A 20,423-nucleotide genomic window follows, 5' to 3' on the forward strand; every position below is an offset into this window, starting at 1 on the left:
GAAAGTCTTCCTCCAAATTGCTTATTTCTCCTATCAATTTTACTGGGCTTAAAATATCAAAATTTGAGCAAATAATCAGTTTCTTCAAATTGCAAATCCATTTCAAAGGATTACAAAGATATCAGTCACTCACACACAACTGTGTCTACTTTTTTTGGGCTTCCCAAGTGACACAGTGGTAAAGAATCCACCCGCCAATCCAAGACACGCAGGTTCGAACCCCGGGGTTGGGAGACCCCCTAAAGAGGAAATGGCAACCCACTCCAATATTCTTGCTTGGAAAATTCCATGGACAGAGGAGCCTGGTGGGCTACAGTCCATGGAGTCACAAACAGTCAGACATGACTAAGGACACATATACACACAACTTTTTAAAAATTGAGGCACAGTGGATGCACAACTATTACTTAAGTTTCAGTGTATGACACAGTGATGCAAAGTTTTGTTTCCACTTCTAACAAACAACTGTAAGAAAGTTCTTCTATATAAAGAAGAAAAATGAGCAATTCTACACTTTCTTTTATCATACAGTTTGCCAAAAATACTAAATTCCAAAATATACCATCTTCACCCATTCTCGTTTACTTTAAACAAGTCTTCTTTGATCTTCTCTGCCATGATACAAACTTGAATGACTCCCACTTGCCATTGTTAAATTCTACTCAGTTCTTATTTTTTTTTTTCAAAAATGTAGATCAATTACTAGTAACTTAGCTGCCACCAGGGAAGCCCATACACATATACACACACACACACACACACACACACACACCAATCCTCAAGCTACAACAGGTGACTATGTCTTTCCTTTCCCCCACTTGCTTACTCTTAAGTGTTAAGAGCCTCATAAGGCCATGTGTTCTTACACATACATACACATGTATACATACACACACAATTATATAGTATGGATGCAAGATACAAAATCAATACTTGAGTGCAAAAAGAGTTCTCTTATCTAAACCCAAGTAGAGTCAGCAAAGGCTAAACTGATTCAAGTCAGCCAGCAACACGTCGTACTAAAGAAACCAACACCAAAGGCTGAATTCACATAGTTCCTCACAAACTTTCAGCAAAGATTGATACAACCCAACTCAATCATCTGAGGGTTGAGTGTACACTACAAGAAAGCTATATTATCACCATTACCAGAAAAATAATTTTAAAGCAGTTTCTTACCCCATTTCTACCACTCAAATTATTTCTAAACTTTGGGAAAAGTTGCCTTTCCTCACAGAAAAGATGAATGGCACCTCATCTCTAATGAGACGTGAAAGTATACATTAAAAAAATTTTTTTTGGCCACACAGTGCATGCAGTATGCAGAACTTCCCTGACTGGGGACTGAACCTATGCCTCCTACATTGGAAGTACACAGTCTTAACCACTGGGCCACCAGGGAAGTCCCATTAATGTTTTAAGGTTCTCCAGTTGACAGTGTTTAATGTTTTCTCCTCTGTTGAACACGGTCATACCATTTTCCATTTGCTAGAAAAGCAGAACATTTGACAATTGGATTTTTAGAACCTGAGAGGATAAGCAACTAACTTACATGATATGATTTAAGTTTGCTTTTAACTATACTATCTTACTTTCATATCTTTTAAAATAAAAAATACACAACATATTCATTTTCAAAGTAAATACTTTCAATATTTGCCTTCAATTAAAATAAATTAAGTAAAGGAAGTTAGTTGGTTTCATTTCTCTATTTTCTAAGGATTAAGTTCAAGCACATGTATTAACCAAACTTATACAAAAACCTCAAGCTATGCATGTAAAGACATCAAGTTATGCATGTTAGGACACCAAATTATGGTGAGAAAAGAGTAAAGAGTACTTAGTCTACAAATCTGTCAAAATTCCCACTGAAGTCTAATTTAACTCGTATGTTTCTTTCCTGAAATAGTCTAATCTATAACTATGAGCTAAAAAATGACTTAACACCCTTTATTCACAACTTATGAGTAAGTCAAGGGAAATCTAACCTTCTTTGTACAATGACTGCTTAGTGATCTCATCAACAAACTGGAAAAACATGTGGGCCAATCACTGCAATCTCATCTGGAAACATGAAGTAAAATTATGATCAGAAAGCTACTTAGAAATGTGAAACCAAATGACTTAACTATCAATGGCATCGTACTACTATAACATCCATCAGATAGGTGGGATAGGATAGAAGAGTGACTTGCTGCAAGGGTTAGGAGATTCCTTTCTCTGGAGGTGATGAAGATACTCGGTCAAATGTATTTCAGTATCTCCTTTTGATGTAAGGACTAGGATATATAAATCATTTTTTAAATTCTCTGCTACTTACTAAGTACGATCACTGCTGTGTCACAGTCATCGTACAGAATTGCTAAGAGGGATAGTATATAAGAAAAGTATCTGGCACATACTCTAGTACGTAAGAAACAGTCATGTTTATTACTCCAAATACCCATTTCTTCTGTTATTCTTTTTTCAAAGAATATTTCAATTCATTAGATATAAGATTACTGATTTACAATTGCAAATCAGTTTCTCTGAGGTTATACCACATCACCTGGACTGCATTTTGGGATATGTCAGAAACTCTTCAGTGACTCATACATACTTTATTTCTTAGGTTTAGTTTTATAAATGGCTGCTTCTGTTCCATACTATTATTTTTAGTATTTAAAAGAGCTGCTATTTATTGAGCATCTACCATTCGATAGGTACTTCACTATCTCTTATCTTTAAATTACTGTCAGACAAGTGTTACCATCCCTATTTGAAAGATAATAGAGTAAGGCTCAGAGCAGTTACACTTCTTGCCCCACATCACACACACACAGCTCATTAGTGGTGTGGCTAAGTTTAGCACCTACCTCTAGTTAGTGCGAACTCTGAGCTCTTTCCAACATACTATCTCCAATCGTCTCATCCCTTATATTTTACGCCTTTATAAATTTGCTTTCAGAGGATAACAACTACAATTTGGGAGCACCCTGCTTACAACCTCACATAATAACCAGTTTTCTGGAAGACAAGAATGCACTTCCAATGACTGATAAACGAGAAATGGAAGGTCTAAAACAGAATAACCCTTCAGAGACCAATGGGACAAGATAGACACAAAATACGAGTAACTTGTTAGGAATAAAAAAGAGAACAGTTAAGACAGCAAGAGACCTCAAGGTGAAATAACTTATTATTATAAATTACTTCCAAAATTAAAACAGAGGAAAAGACAGAAAATACTCACTAGCTTTGAATTCTGCCAAATTTAAGTTCAGGGATTCTCACTAACAGATCAGGATCTACTGGTCATTCTTGCCTTACCTGATAGATCTCCAAGCTGGTTAGCCTTTCCTTGGGTTTGCCAGAATTTCCAGTTTAAAAAAAAAAAAAAAAAAAGAGGCAAGCAGTATAGGGACAGGCCTTAGGCCTTATCAGCAGAACTCTAACATCAGTATTGTCACTATTGCATTTCTATTCCTCAAATAATTTTTAAGTGTTGAGAAAATAGCCCCCCCACCCCCAGCCCCAACACACACACACAGTTAAGTGGCATTCCTCTTACGGATGTAAATATTTCAAAGGGTTAGCCAGAAGATGGAAGAGCAGTGACTCATGGTACTTAATTCCTAAAAGAGGAAAAATCAGATTCCTTGTCCAGAATTCTTCTATCTGGAAAGACTGCAGAAATTCCTTACTCTGTAAGTAGTAGGGAGAACTTACAGGTAAAATATAATGGGCTAGGACAACTCCACAGAAAAGTGTAACTAGGACGCATGACTAGAACACTAAAGAGCTTCCTGACTGCTCCACAGAATATGCAGCCACTAAGGAATATTTTATGTAATACTATATATTCACCAAATTATTTTAAAAGCTCACTTAAAAAAAAAAAAGCAACAACTATAAATCCAGGATCATAGGTGAGATTTTAATCTCACAAATAGGAGATTACACAGACTGATTACATTTTTACTCTATATGATTATTTCAGACTAGAAATAGCAAAATCCATTAATATACTGTTATAATTCATTAAATTCTTGAACTATATATAATAACCCAGTTAAAATTTCAACATTTCAACTTTATGAATTTGCCAATAACTCGGCAATTACACTTATTTTCCAAAACTTTCATATCAAGATTTTCATAAGTCAAACTTCATCTTTTATTAAAACATAATAAATGAGAAACTAGTAACAGACATAGTAATCAATAGGTTGATTCCAGGCAGGAAAATTTGGGAGCTGAAGGCAGTTGTAGGAAAAAGACTTTTGAATTTTAAATCATGTGCATTTAATACCTAATCAAAGTAATCAATTTCAACTAAATCCTAAAAATGCTCAGAATACGTAGCACTTCTGCAGATGTGTAAGCGTTCCTCAGACATATTTCTAAAACAAGACTGCCAAATAGATTTCATGATAAATTCAGCAGAACAAGTCGCAAAAACTCATTCGGGATTTTAAAAGAAAACACATATAAAATCCAACCCCACATACTTTCAGTTTCACTGAAGCTGGAATATATTATCAAAGTATTCCTATGTGGAACACAAATTATTTTCTACTAGCTAAAAGTAGTATGTGAAATCCTAAACCCAAGATTTAAAATAAAAGCCTAAAAATGCTAATGATTTGTATTCCATCTTTAGACAGCAGACCGCTTCAGATACCATGTGAGAAGACAGCATTCCATGGAACACCCAGGCTGATTATCTCCCATTTGGGGTGTAAGCAAATCTCCTGCCTTTAAAAAGTCCGCATAAGATTTCACTCCATATGGTTTGTTTCACTGGCCATTACAACACTCAAACATATATACATTTTAAAAGGAGGTATCAAGGAAATTTTTAAGACTAACCTGTGGGCACAGAAGCAACTAAAAACCGGTTCCGACAGAATTTTTGCTTGAAAATACTTTCCTATAACTTACTACCACTCAGAAGCCTAAAGTCCACCCTTTACATGAAATAAATGATTTTACATACAGATTGAGTTAACTTGTCTTAAAACAGTGAGTCTCACTTCAGTTCCCTACTCTGAAAGCTCTCTGATCCACTATTATGTAACTCTATCCAAGATTCTAATGCAAGGGTTACATATCCATTAAGAGTTAGTAAAAACTAAAACGGGCCTATGCATAAGCTTAGCTGTAGTTCCTTAATTACCTTGTCAAAATTATGAAACCCAGTATATTTTCAAACCAACAACAACCAAACCTTTCCTATTCAAACCAGAAATAGTGACACTTTGCATACTTCGTAAAATTGTTAAAAGAGTATTCTTCTTGGCTAACTTCTGATCATTATGAAAACTGTACATTTAAAATTAAAAAAAACGCCAGTTTTCAAAGAATTACTATTTTTTACATAACACTAGCAAACTTTTTCTAATTTTAGTCTTTTAATTCATCTTAAGGCCATTTATTTGCCCTCCAAAAAGACCCATAGCATTTTCCCTGAAGGCTAATCAGCAGTTCTTTTCCTCTCTGTGCCAACATGGAACAGTTTCTACTAGCAGCAGCAAAGCAACAACAATTCTACAGTGAATTTGATTTACCATTTGGTTGGGCACATACTGAAATTCTGATTCACGAACATCTTAGTCAGTTTATGGATATCAATGAAAAGAAAAATGACACTCTGGCATGTGACCAAGTAACTTTTACTTCAAAAGGAAATAGACTTTAGTAGCTAATAATTTTAAACAAATGAAGGAAAGTGATCAAATGTAAGTACCTCAACTAAGTTGAAAATACACACAAATGAAAAAATTCAGAATTAACATTTAAAAATACACAGACTGAGTTTGGCTGAAAGAGTCTGATTCACTGTAACAAATCAGTATATCTTGAAAAAGCTTACTTCTAGCAATAGAATCCTTATTACCCTAGGATTTCAACCCAATGTCATTGCTTTAAAAAAAAAAAATTAGTCAACTCTATTACATATAGTGTCAATTCTGAGACTTGACTATTATTTGAATGAAACACAGGAGAACCTTGATATGCAAATACAAAAGGAAATGATGAAACTGTACTTTTAATTAACAAAAAAAACCCCTGTAAATGTATCAAAGAAGCATTAAAACACATTTACCAGTAATGTAGCACAAGACCTCTAACTGGCTTGAAAGATCACATTCTTTCAAGCAACGTATAGTAAACTGCTTTCACAAGGACTATCTGTAACAGTAACCAGTGAAAACCGTTTAAACTATTTTTCAATTATCATCTCCCTCTTTGATTTGTTCGGTATTTTGATCACGTACAACAAAGAAACAATTTTTAAGGAAAGACTGTATAATTTTTAAAAGGCATTTAATCTTAATTCCCTCAGCCAAAGGAGGTGTGACAACCAACGCACGTAAAATTAACCTTAATCCACCAACGAAAACACGCAAAATGTCTCCTAACAATTCCCCTCCTCCTTAAAACAACAACCGTACACATAAATATGGTACTGACCTCCACCCCCAGTGAGAGCAGCTAATTAATAAACAGAATAGTTACATTTGGAGATCAAGGTGCAACACCGCATCTCCGAAACCTACCCAAATAACATCATCTAAGTAGAACTGAACATTATATTTGCTAAAGCAAGAATCCAACCCCTGGGAGCCTCAGCCCTTAGACAATGGTGGTTACCAGACAGAGCTGCACAGTTGGGTCCAAATGACACATTTCACTAGGCCCTGGACACAACATACACAGGCACAAACACACGCACTCTCTCCCACAAGAGGCCAGTTCTAAGGAAGGGGCGTTCAAATCCCACTGGGAGACGGAGGGGCACCATGGTGGCGTGGGGGTATGCTAGGGGAGAACAAGCGAGAGGGGAGTCGATACAGCGGAAGGGTAACTGCACCGCACGCGAGGGAGGGGGCTGGAAATGGCCGATGGATTCTATATTTATTTATTTAAAGGTCTTAATTTAACGGGTCCTTCCCAGGGGTTCTGTAACTAAAGCCAAACTGCGCAGCAAACATTACGAGGTTGGGAGAAGAGTCGCCGCTCCCCCTACCCCGTGACTGGGGGGGGGGAGGGGGGGGCGGGGGAAACAAGTTCCCCGGCCAACACCACCGACCACTCCAACTCCCCCTCTCCCCTCCTCCACAGGAAGGGGGAGGCTAACAGAGAAAAGGGGGAAAAATAAGTTCCCCAGCCATCCCTAACCACCCGATCACTCCCAGTTGTCCCCCCCAATCTTCCATTAGAAACAGGAGACCAAACCGTGGAAGGCAGCCGAAATAGGAGAGATCCCACCCTTCGCCTTCCCCCCACCCACCAACAGACTGCTGCGGGGTCCGTAAGCAAGCTCAAAAACCAGAGGGATGCGTCGGGGGAAGAGGGTGCCGAGCCCCCGAAACCAAACAAAGCGCGGCCTGAGCTAAGAGCCCAGGCGAGTCGGGAAGCCGCGGCTTTTCCTGCCGGCCGGGGCCCGGGCTGAGCTGACACTGCGGCACCGGGGGACCCGCCTCCGCTCTGCCTCCCTTCTCCCACCCCCCAGTCGCACAAGCCGCCCCCGCCCGCCCGGCCTCCCTCCCCGCGGGTCCCGCCGGCCGGGCGCCCAAGCCGGCGGGCGGCGGGGAAAGAGCGCGGCCTTACCCCGCTCGCCGGCGTTGTTCCGCTCCTGGGGCAGCGGCGGAGGCGGCGGTGGCGGCGGCGGAGGCTGTTGCTGCTGCTGCGGCGGCGGCGGAGGCTGCTGCTGCGGCGGCTGCTGCTGGGGCGGCTGCGGCGGCGGCTGCTGCGGAGGCTGCTGCTGCTGTTGCTGCACCGGGCGCGGCCGCGACACTCGCCTGGGTCTCCGGTTGGCGGCTCGGACGGAGTTCATTTGCCGGGCTGAGGTGGCGGCGTTGGCGGAGGGACACACACACACACACGCACACGCACCGCGAGCTCCGGGGCGGGAGAAGGGGGTGGGGAGAGGGGGGGAGGAAGGAAAGGGGGCGAGGGGAAGGGGAGATGGTAAGGGCGGAGGGGCGAGCGGGACCCCGAGTCAAGAGAAAGGCCCGCGGAGACAGACAGAGACCGAGCGAGGCCAGGCGGGCGGGCCTGACGCACGGGGAAGGCCGAGGCCGCCGGGCGGGGCGGCCGCGAGGGACGGAGACAGAAAGACGGGCAGAGCGAGAGAAAGAAAGAAAGGGCGTCCGCCCGCCTGGGGATCCAGAGGCGAAGCGCGGCGTCGGCGGCTGAGGACACAGACCCTGGTCCCGCCGACTCCCGAGCGGCGTCTCCGGCGGCGGGGGGAGTGGGCGGGCGGGTGAGGAAGGGAGAAGGAGGAGAAGAGAGGGAGAGAAGGGAGGGAGGGAGCAGGGGGCGCCCGGCTCTTTTTTTTTCCTCTTCCTCCCCCCCACACCCCCTGAAAGAGATTTCTGAGAGGAATTTTTTCTCTCTTTCTTCGGCCTCTTCTCTCTCCTCCCCCCCTTCTCTCCTCGGCGAAGGGGAAATGAGTGTGAAGGGAGGAGATAGGGGGAAAAAGAGGCGTCGTCGTTCCTCCTCCTTAAAGGAGCCTTTCCTCCTCCTCCTCCTCAGCCCCGTCGCCGCTGCTTCTGCTGCTGCTCCGTGGCAGGAGGAGCCATTGACACCGCCGGAGCCACCACTCGCCCAGTCGGTCCCTCCCCGCCGCGGGGCTGGCCGGGGGCGCGGGGGAGGGCCGTGGAGCGGCGGGGGGAGGGGCAAATGGGCGGGGAAGAAGAGGGGCGGGGATTCCTGCCAAGGAGCCAATGGGAGGCGCTCATACAACCTTCGGGCCAATGGGGCCTGTGCTCTTATCGCCAAGTCCCTTCCTTCAACGCCCTGTTTCCTCTCTCGGGTTTCCTCCCTCCCCCGCTAAGGAGGTGGGGGAAGGAGGAGAGGGGGAGTGTGGTGGGGCGGGTGATAATGGGGAGGTATCAGGGCATATAATAGAGCGGGGGGTGGATGAAGAGAGCGCTAGTGCGTAGCGACGGTTCTAGGAGAGGAGGTGCTCGGAGGAAAGGGCGGGGGCTGCTGATGTAATGGGGAGAAGTGATTAAGCCTTCGGTTCGCCGTTTCAACCTCTCCCCGCCCCCCTCCCCATCCGATTTTTTAAGCGGAAAAGAAAAGTAGAGCGAGGTAGCCAATCTTTGATAACTGGGGTTTTTTTGTGGTAGGTAGGTTCAAACTCTGAGCTGTAGGGAGCGCTAGAGATTCTGTACCCTTTAGTTCAGCTGAGGGTATTTGCTAAACCTTGAAGATCCACTTTACCGAGCTTTGAGCTCGGGAACCGAAGTTAGAAGTCGGTTCCTACTTGTAGTCTAAAAGGAGTCATCTAAATCTTGAAAAGATTGTGATCAATAGGGAATAGACCTTTGGTCAGTTTACTTACTGAAGACGCAGTATCTATAACGTTTGGAGAAATAATAGGTGAGAAAAGAGAAGTAAATGTGTTGAGGTGGTGATTGTTTTGTGATACACGTTTTAATTTTTTAATTTTTATTTTTTTAGATCTCACAAACTCAGAGGAAAAGAAAAGCCCCAAGGGGAATTATCTTTTGTGTCTGTATCTGGTCCCCTCGAGGTAATCTCTCTCCAGGGAAAACGTGTTTTTATTCCCTCGCTGCTGTTGTGATGACTGAAAAAGTATCCTTTCTCGATTCTTTCTCTCTCTTTTGTTTATCACCTTGTGGAAATGGTAAAACTGGCAGTTTACCTGATTCTCTGATTTTCGATCTTCAGGTGATTTCTTTCTCATTTCAGTTTGACCAGGTGCTCTGTCTTAGGTTTGAGGTGGATGACTAAGTGGTTACAAAGTACAATAAGAGAAGTAGGGGTAAGAGCGGGGAAGTGTGTGTTTTAGGAGGGGAGAGAGAAACAGTGAGAACCACTGTGGTGTCCGGTGTTTGAGTCTCTGACTTGATGTATGCCTCTGGGCAAAATACTTTACGTTTCTAGCTTTCAGGGTTCCCTCCCTTTAAATAAGAATTTACTTTGGATTACATAATACTGTTTTTAATTTTAAAACATTCTCTAATTTTGGGATGAGCTCTCTTTGGTCCTGACAATGGAGAAACTTAGATCTAAGTTTCCTTCTCAAGAAAAAAATCGAGGAGGGAGGCTTACAATGAAGAACTGCAAATGTTTATGGTGGTTAGCAAGGTACAAATGGGTACAATTTTAGATTTGGTTCAAATGTAGCAGGAAAAAAGGAAAATTACATGCCTTTGTACATATTATAAGTGGACCATAACTCTTTATTTTTTCTAAAAATTTACTTTGTTTCCAGCATGCATTTATTGGTTCCTTCTGTGTATGTATTGCTATGTAAGGTGCTATGGGAGATAGCAAAAAATAAATTGCAAAATATGGGGCATAGTTTGTATTTTTTTATGGTAGTTGATTTAGTTAATTCAGATGTACAGAGAAAACATAGCTTATTCTCTGTAGCTTATCCTTCTTGAGTCCCCACATTATCCCTTTTCTTTTATAGGTAAGTGCTGAGTCTTACAGATTTCCCCACTTCCCTGTCATCCAAGATATACATGGGAGTTGAGGGATTCTGTGTAAACTGTACATAGACGGAATGTCACATCTTTGATATCCTAGATTTCCAAGTTGTAATCAACTTGGAATGATAGTTCTCCGGCATGTGGCAGTAAGATGCCTCATTTTAACAAAACCAGTATATTGTGATAATTTTCTGATAGGTGGAAGTAAAATGCCTTGATAGTGCCTTTTTCTCATTCACACAGTAACTAGTGGGCTGGTAGAAGCCTGTGGGATGGGAAGGTCAGCGGGGCATCAGGGAAAAGCCCTGAGCCACACGTGCCAGTCCTTGTGTGGTCCTTTACTTGTGGAGTGTCTGGTATAGTCCGAAAGCAGAACTGCTAGCCTCAGAGATAAAACTGCTCCTTCTGTCCTTTCGAGAAGTTGTGCTGCTTCCACACTGAACCATTTGCCTTATACACTGCAACCTCTGTCCTGACCCCAGGCCTCCTCAGGTCCACTGATTCCCACGATGCCATTCCATCTTCTCACTGAAACATGTTAGAACTTCTGGTTTCCCAGAATATCCCAAGTAGGTCTTGATGAACCAGGAACTTTGCTTCAAGCTCATCTACTGAGCCACCTCCTTCACCGATGTTGCATTTTTCTCCCTATGTCATGTGGAACATGCCATTAAGCTGAAAGCAGAGATCCTAGAGGACTCAGCCTCTCACAGGCATGCCCAGAGAAGCAAACAATTATCCCCATTTTTCTTGGATTTCCCCGTATCTCTGTGAATATTTCAACTATATACTTCCAACTCTAGTTTCCACACTGAGAAGGGACAGGAAGTAAGCACACTGAGTCTGATTACCTCATTCATTCCCCCTTTCTTCTTTCCATGATCTCTTAGGGCTATAAGAGATGGATTTTTCTAACACAACATTGTAAAATATGTATTTTAATAAAAAAGTTTTTAAAAAGAGATTATTTTTATTCTTCTTGTGTGACAAGAGCTTTCCTTATGTACCACATTATCTTCATTTTTTGTGATGACTTCTACTGTGCTCCCTTTTTTGGAGCCATGATGGCGGATGGGACGCAGGAGAGCTTTCCATTAACAATAATGGAATATCTACTGGGAGATGTTAAAAAATATTATCCTATCATATCACTGGTTCCTACATATTTTTAGTTTATCTTACAAAAGCATTAAACGTTAGAGACTTCTTTGTGAAAAAGTGTTTAAAGCCATTTTAAGTTAAAACAGGCCTTGGAGATCATTTAATTCTCATTTTTGTATTTGCTATATAAGGAAACTAAAATTCAAAGAAATGAGGTGACAGAAGCAAATCCCATAACTACTTAGTGGCAAAGTTAATGCCTGACAGTCCAGTGCCCTTTCCGTTCACAGATATTATAGACTTTTAATTCTCCAGTGAAACCCAAAATATTCCAAATGGTTTTAGCCATCGCCAGGTCCACCTGTGTTAGCAGATAATGGTCAGTTAGCTGCCATAGGAGGAGAAGGCAATGGCACCCCACTCCAGTACTCTTGCCTGGAAAATCCCATGGGCGGAGGAGCCTGGAAGGCCGCAGTCCATGGGGTCGCTGAGGGTCGGACACGACTGAGCGACTTCCCTTTCACTTTTCACTTTCGTGCATTGGAGAAGGAAATGGCAACCCACTCCAGTGTTCTTGCCTGGAGAATCCCAGGGATGGGAGCCTAGTGGGCTGCCGTCTACGGGGTTGCACAGAGTCGACACGACTGAGGTGACTTAGCAGCAGCAGCAGCTGCCATAGGAGGTATGTGTGAGAGAAAACAGCAGAAAAACATAAAGGAGATTTTTATTTGAGGGGGTGGGTAGCAGTCTTCCAAATGATTTCAATATACACTTAGCATAATTTCAGAGGACTGAGTTCCCTCAGGGTTTGCTCGCTCTTCAAGAATATTTGTGTTTGTTTTTCTCAACTAATTACTGGTGCTTAACAGGTTTGTGTACTTAAAATTATTTGTTTATAAAACTTATCACAATAGGAGTGTGGAAAAAATAAGCCCTTTAATCATTTTAATACCTGGCAGGTGATATTTACTGTGATTTTTAAATGATAATTTTTACCATTTCAAAGATTTAGCTTCCTCTTTCCCTGTCATTCCATCATCTAGTCCTAAGCCGTCAGTACTCAAGTCAGTTACATAAGACACCTGAAAGCTGCTCATTCCTTTTATGTCATTTAGGAAATTAGTTTGATCTGAATATGGTTTTCCTGAAGGAATAACCAGCTCTGTTTAAAATATCCTTGTTAAAGTATGAATGACTTATCTCACTAAGCTGCAAAAATTCATTCTTTAGTACATGCTCAGATAATATTTTATCAATTAGTAAGTGAAAATTAACTTGGAACTAAGAATTTAAATTCAGTGTATATGTGGGAAAACCTGGTAAGCATGCAATCAAATGATCCTCATAACACAGGTTATCTGTAAAAAAAATTATAGAATCTAACTTTAATACCTTTCCCTGTGGAATAATAGAGACATCAGATCAGATCAGATCAGATCAGTCGCTCAGTCGTGTCCGACTCTTTGCGACCCCATGAATCGCAGCACGCCAGGCCTCCCTGACCATCACCAACTCCCAGAGTTCACTCAGACTCACGTCCATCGAGTCAGTGATACCATCCAGCCATCTCATCCTCTGTCGTCCCCTTCTCCTCCTGCCCCCAATCCCTCCCAGCATCAGTCTTTTCCAATGAGTCAACTCTTCACATGAGGTGGCCAAAATACTGGAGTTTCAGCTTTAGCATCATTCCTTCCAAAGAACACCCAGAGCTGATCTCCTTCAGAATGCACTGGTTGGATCTCCTTGCAAGAGTCCAAGGGACTCTCAAGAGTCTTCTCCAACACCACAGTTCAAAAGTGTCAATTCTTCGGTGCTCAGCCTTCTTCACAGTCCAACTCTCACATGTGTACATGACCACTGGAAAAACCATAGCCTTGACTAGACGAACCTTTGTTGGCAAAGTAACGTCTCTGCTTTTGAATATGCTATCTAGGTTGGTCATAACTTTCCTTCCAAGGAGTAAGCGTCTTTTAATTTCATGGCTGCAGTCACCATCTGTAGTGATTTTGGAACCCCCAAAATAAAGTCTGACACTGTTTCCACTGTTTCCCCATCTATTTCCCATGAAGTGGTGGGACCAGATGCCATGATCTTCATTTTCTGAATGTTGAGCTTTAAGCCAATTTTTTCACTCTTCACTTTCACTTTCATCAAGAGGCTTTTTAGTTCCTCTTCACTTTCTGCCATAAGGGTGATGTCATCTGCATATCTGAGGTTATTGATATTTCTCCCTGCAATCTTGATTCCAGCTTGTGTTTCTTCCAGTCCAGCGTTTCTCATGATGTACTCTGCATAGAAGTTAAATAAACAGGGTGACAATATACAGCCTTGACGAACTCCTTTTCCTATTTGGAACCAGTCTGTTGTTCCATGTCCAGTTCTAACTGTTGCTTCCTGACCCGCATACAGATTTCTCAAGAGGCAGATCAGGTGTTCTGGTATTCCCATCTCTTGAAGAATTTTCCACAGTTTATTGTGATCCACACAGTCAAAGGCTTTGGCATAGTCTATAAAGCAGAAGTAGATGTTTTTCTGGAACTCTCTTGCTTTTTCCATGATCCAGCGGATGTTGGCAATTTGATCTCTGGTTCCTCTGCCTTTTCTAAAACCAGCTTGAACATCAGGAAGTTCACGGTTCACATATTGCTGAAGCCTGGCTTGGAGAATTTTGAGCATTACTTTACTAGCATGTGAGATGAGTGCAATTGTGTGGTAGTTTGAGCATTCTCTGGCATTGCCTTTCTTTGGGATTGGAATGAAAACGGACCTTTTCCAGTCCTGTGGCCACTGCTGAGTTTTCCAAATTTGCTGGCATACTGAGTGCAGCACTTTCATAGCATCATCTTTCAGGATTTGGAATAGCTCAACTGGAATTCCATCACCTCCACTAGCTTTGTTCGTAGTGATGCTTTCTAAGGCCCACTTGACTTCACATTCCAGGATGTCTGGCTCTAGGTCAGTGATCACACCACTGTGATTATCTGGGTCGTGAAGATCTTTTTTGTACAGTTCTTCTGTGTATTCTTGCCATCTCTTCTTAATATCTTCTGCTTCTGTTAGGTCCATACCATTTCTGTCCTTTATCGAGCTCATCTTTTTATGAAATGCTCCTATAGCCCTATCAAAAGAAATTATGTTCAAGATTTAGGATGGGCTGTGATAGACCACTGTAAATCTTTTTATTTTTTTGCTTTTAAAAGGAGAACTCAATTTTGAAGTATTGAGAAAAGACTAGGCCAAACAATATAAGGGTGTTATATTATGGAAGGACTGGTGGGTGACTGAACTGTGGGCAGATGTGAATCAAAGACGGTGAGAGAGCCCTGCTACCTACTGGCTCTCTGACGTTGGCCAAGTTATTTAACCTCTCTATACTTCCGTTTCTATGTCAGTAATATTGGGGTGATAATAATCCTCATTTCATGGGATTGTTGTGACAATTATAAAATGCTGAGAAGAGTGCGTAGTATGCAGTAGGAGCTCAATAAACTATTAGCCATTATTGTCACTGCTGTTGATACTGATGTTATTTCATGCACTCCTTGATGGGTTTCAAGATTACACAGACATTATATATAGGGAAGCAGGTATGGCTTGGAGAAGGCAATGGCACCCCACTCCAGTACTCTTGCCTGGGAAATCCCATGGACGGAGGAGCCTGGTAGGCTACAGTCCATGGGGTTGTGAAGAGTTGGACACGACTGAGCGACTTCACCTTCACTTTCATGCATTGGAGAAGGAAATGGCAACCCACTCCAGTGTTCTTGCCTGGAGAATCCCAGGGACAGAGGAGCCTGGTGGGCTTCCGTCTATGGGGTCACACAGAGTCGGACACGACTGATGCGACTTAGCAGCAGCAGCAGGTATGGCTCTTGTTATAAGGAAATATGACTAGAAAATGGTATTAGGAAAATATTTTAAAAGAACAAGACAACACCAAAAGGAAGGAGGCAGAGCAACAATCAGTAGAGGTCAGGCATGGGTTGAAACTGACGGCAGAAGACCTATGCAGGCTGTTTCCACTCAAGCAGTGTTTGGACTGAGGATCTTGTGGCAGATGCAGAATATTTTTTCACTATGGGAGTGTCTGAACAGGCAGTTTATGGAATATGTCAGGAAACAAATGCATGGACCTAGAAAAAGGAAGGAAGGCAGGTGGGAAGGGAAGAAAAAAAGACTGCAGCTGGAGTTTTATCTGTGTTACTGAAAAATTGGACTCATTTAATTGGTATGTTGGGCTTCCCTTGGGGCCCAGCTGGTTAAGAATCCGCTTGCAATGTGGGAGACCTGGGTTCGATCCCTGGGTTGGGAGGATTCCCCTGGAGAAGGGAAAGGCTACCCACTCCAGTATTCTGGCCTAGACAATTCCATAGACTCTATAGTCCATAGGGTTGCAGAGAGTAGGACACAAATGAGCGACTTTCACTTTCGCTTAGTATGTTAAAATTTAAAAATTCACTTAGGCCTCCCTGAAAGGAGTAGGAATTATGGAAAGAAATGGAACATAGGTGGAAACAGAAATAGCAGTAAGTAATACATGAAGTGGTACAAGTTACTCAAGGACTAGAGGATTTAAAACATAAAGGAAGAGGGTTTTACAGGAGCATGTGTCAGAAGATACATGAAAGCCTCTATGATCCTGAGATTATGGCCTCTACAAGCATCCACAGAAGCTTCAGATTCAGGAATTTGTTGAGTGATCCAGCTAAGATACATTTCAGGAAAGAAGATCTTGGAAGCAAGGTTAATAGACCTAAGGAGTTCTAGAGCAGGGTATAGTGGTAGTAGCTGTGTCATAAAGTTTAAAATCCTTTGGGATCCTACTGCAGATGGACAAATAGCCAGAGAAGATCTGCTACAAGGCTATAAGCATGGATTATAGGGTTGTCTATTATTAAATGTGTCATGCTGCATTCACCACGGAAAGGGAAGCTATGTCACTCAACTAAGACCAGGCTCAATTTAACAGTGGGCTTCCAGGCCAGAAATACCAGACTCCAGGGGAAATGGAAATAGAAGTGTTCAAAACATGGGAAGGATCTCAAGATACATAAGGAAGATTTGGGTGTGATCTAGTAGACGTTGAAAATACCGCCACTGTAAACCTCCTCATGGATCTGTACCCAGTTGGGCCCTGTGCCCACTCTTGAGTTAATCTCTGGCAAGCATGAGAGGATTACTCTTAGGCCAACCAGAATTTCCCCTGAAGCTTCAGAGGTGGTCAGCTGGATGGAAGAGATGCGGGTACCTTTTTGGAAGCAGGAGAAAGACATTATGTAGAAAGTCAACTCTGACCTTAGTAAAAGCAGTTAGGTCCTCTGTCACAGGTAACCTCCTGATGGGAAATGTATCCCGGCTGAGTTTAAATTCACATATGGTAGTTGGAAAACTGGCGTGTTCTAATAGGCATCTTGGCATGGCAAAAACCAAAATGATGTTCTCCATTTGTTGTTGTCGTTCCCTTTTACATTATTCCCCTTCTCCCAGATAATCCTTAGTCTGCTGCAGTCTCTGATAGGCAACAGCAACAAGGATCTGTATACTGGGTTCTAGGAATATCATTTTGTTTGCAAGATATTGTTACTGCCGGGGTCACATTTGCTTTTACATTAATGGGGTACAACAGTTTCAGGTGGATTATTTCAGTTTTGATGTTACTGATGGTGCTACACCCACGTAATGGAAGAAGGCTCAGGGCGCAGTGGCTGCTGAAGGAACCCAAATCCCAAGGCATTTGAGGGAGAATCTTCTGACAGAGACTGAAAAGATCTGGAAACCAGCGAGAAGAGTAGTCAAACTTTATGGTCTTCTGAATTTAACTTACTATAGGAAGAGTAATTCATTTTGGACTTGAATTTCTGTAGTAATTTAATAATGGGGAGGGCTTCACATTATTCCATTTTCAACCATTTGTTGTTTTATTTGGACTTGTAAGAGTAATCTCTGTTGACCAGTTTTGGGCAATATTGTTAGTCATAGTTTCAGATGAGAAATAAACTAGGGAGTGAATATTTAGTCTACGGTGCACAACAGTCTTGAAGTTAAATTGATTAATGACCTGTTTTAACTCATTTTAGGAGGACTAATTTAACTGTGCATTTCATTGGCCCCAGGAAGTTACAGTGAGGAGAAGTGGTAATAACTGAGGGAGCTGCTGGTCTCTCCTAGTTGGACAATCCTGACTGAACAGAGGTTTGATTATTAAGGCCTGTTGTTAAACAGAGAATAGTTGGGTATGCGGGATGTTGGTCAGTGTCTCCCCTTGCATTTTTGCCAGAACTCATGAAGGAGGAATCTTCCATCTAAGCTTCTGTCTCAATCTACCCTCCAATTAGATGTTCTATATGGAAGAAGTGACTAGTCTGGTCAGAGACTAGGGACACTTCCTAGAGGAAGGGAAGGTGATGTTGAAAGAGGCTTTCCTTCTGTATAACTCTTAATGCCTGCTTTTTCATTTCCTACCGCAGGAGCAGCAGGCTGTTTTACATATATTCTCTCCAGTGTGTTAGTCACTCAGTCGCATCCTACTCTTTGTGACCCCATGGACTGTAGCCCACCAGGCTCCTCTGTCCATGGAATCCTCCAGGTAAGAATACTGGAGTGGATTGCCATTCTCTTTTCCAGGGGATCTTCCTGACCCAGGGATCAAACCCAGGACTTCTGAACCTAGGCAGATTCTGAGCTACTAGGGAAGCCATTGGAGAAGGAAATGGCAACCCACTCCAGTGTTCTTGCCTGGAGAATCCCAGGGACAGCGGAGCCTGGTAGGCTGCTGTCTTTGGGGACAGCTGTCTTTGGACACAGAATCGGACACAACTGAAGCGAGTTAGCAGCAGGGAAGCCATATAGTAAGCAAATCAAGAGGTAGGGTGGGAGTGGAGGAGTGAAGGAAGACTTCTATCCTCAGGAGGCCTGATCCTCCTCCTTTCCCCACTTGATTCCCAAGTTCATGGGTCTGACAGTCCAGTGCCATCCTGGCACCTGGTCAAATATGTGGACTTCCTTCAGCTCGGCTATTAATACCTAAGAACTTGAGTCTTTTTCTTACCCTCACTCTTATCTTCTCTCTTCTGGCACACTTGAGGAAGTCACAGAACTTAGATTTGGGATTGGAAAAGCAAGAGGCCTCACTTAGATCTCTTGGCCTCCACCCAACCTTGACTCAAGCTTTAAGTTGGACACTTCCTGCTTACTAATGAAATCGTTCTGGGGTTCTCATTGGGACATAGTATAAGTGTGCATACTCTCTCAGGTAAGCCAGCCAGAAGAAGAAGTGGGGGGAGGGTTTGAGTTCGGAATTCTACCCCAAGTTTCTAATACAGTTTTTGGGGACAGATGATTATTTTCTACATTTTAAAACCATGGAGGGACTTTCCTGGTCTAGGGGCTAAGACTCTGTACTCCCAATGCAGAGGGCTCAGGTTCAGTCCCTGGTCAGGGAACTAGATCCTGAATGCCACAACTATTAGTTCACATACCGCAACTGAAGATCCTGCTTGCTGCAACTTACTTGCTGCAGCCAAATAAATAAATATTAAATAAATAAATAAAGCCATGGACATGTCTTACAGGAGGTTGTGGTTGTCGGGCTCAGAAATTCCCAAAGGAAAAATGAAGAAAGAATAAGAACTTCAGAAAATTTAGAACTGTTTTTGTGACATACAAACTATATATATATATATATATATAAAACTTTTAACTATATTTTGAGCAAGATTTTTGTGGCTGTAATTTAACTCTATGCTGCTGTTCAAGTTATAAGTGGTACAAAAAATGTAAAATGAAGATAATTCCAAATAAGTGGAAATATTGTTATATTCGGTGCATGTAATAAATTCTTTATTTTAACCATAAAGAGCTATACATTTTATATTAATAGAAAATGAATTTTTCTCTGCCCTCAGCTATGTAAAGAATATTGGCTTGAAGGAGTGCCAGATTACTCCTCTTCCCAGGGCTCCCATGTGACTTGAGCCAGTCCTTTCGCAGTCTTTCCCTCTATCATGTGTCTGATGTTGCTTAGCTTGTGCCACCTACTGCTCAACTCTCAAATTCCATGGCTCTTTTTGAAAAGATTAGCAATTGTAAGGAATGGCGGGGGTGGAGAGGTGGACAAGGGTAAAAACAAAAAATAAGGAAACCCAGCACACACCTATGAGAATGACCAAAATGCAGAACTCTCTCAGCACCAAATGCTGGGGAGGATGTGGAGCAACAGGAGCTCTTATTCATTGCTGATGGGAATGCAAATGGGTACAGCTTCCTTGAAAGACTGTATGGCAGTTGATCTTTGAAGGTGGCTCGGACGGTGAAGAATCTGCCTGCAATGCAGGGGACCCAGGTTTGATCCCTGGGTCAGGAAGATACCCTGGAGAAGGGAATGGCAACCTCCAGTATTCCTGCCTGGAGAATTTCACGGACAGAGGAGCCTGGTGGGCTATCGTCCATGGAGTCACAAGAGTCAACCCAAGTAAGTGACTAACACTTTCACTTTGGCAATTTCTTACAAAACTAACTATATTCTTACTATATAAGAGTGTGATCCAGCAATCACACTTTTTGGCATCTACCCAAGGGAACTGAAAACTTACCTCCACACAAAAACCTGCACACAGATGTTTATAGCAGCTTCACTCATAATTGATAACACTTGGAAACAATCAAGATATCCTTGAGTAGATGAGTGCATAAATAAACTGTGGTATATCCAGGTAATGTGTGTGGGTGTGTTCTCAGTTGTGCCTGACTCTTTGTGACCCCATGGACTGTAGCCCACCAGGCTCTTCTGTCCATGGAATTTTTCAGACAAGAATACTGGAGTGGGTTGCCATTTCCTTCTCCAGGTGATCTTCCTGACCCAGGGAT

General features: G+C 42.4%; 1 protein-coding gene across 3 annotated transcripts in view; it reads right to left on the minus strand.

Moving 5' to 3' along the window:
- FBXO11 (F-box protein 11) overlaps window positions 1-7,839 on the minus strand; it is a 112,218-nt gene extending 104,379 nt beyond the window's left edge. The window contains exon 1 of one of the 3 annotated variants that reach the window (XM_061432296.1): window positions 7,597-7,839. In XM_061432296.1, coding sequence (XP_061288280.1) covers window positions 7,597-7,822 — 226 coding nt within the window. In that variant the 5' untranslated portion in view covers window positions 7,823-7,839. The remainder of the gene's footprint in view (window positions 1-7,596) is intronic. The other 2 variants (XM_061432295.1, XM_061432297.1) reach the window with 2 other exon arrangements.
- Window positions 7,840-20,423: the final 12,584 nt, after the last annotated feature.

The sequence above is a fragment of the Bos javanicus genome, chromosome 11 (assembly GCF_032452875.1).
Source record: "Bos javanicus breed banteng chromosome 11, ARS-OSU_banteng_1.0, whole genome shotgun sequence".
Classification (NCBI taxonomy): Eukaryota; Metazoa; Chordata; class Mammalia; order Artiodactyla; family Bovidae; genus Bos; species Bos javanicus.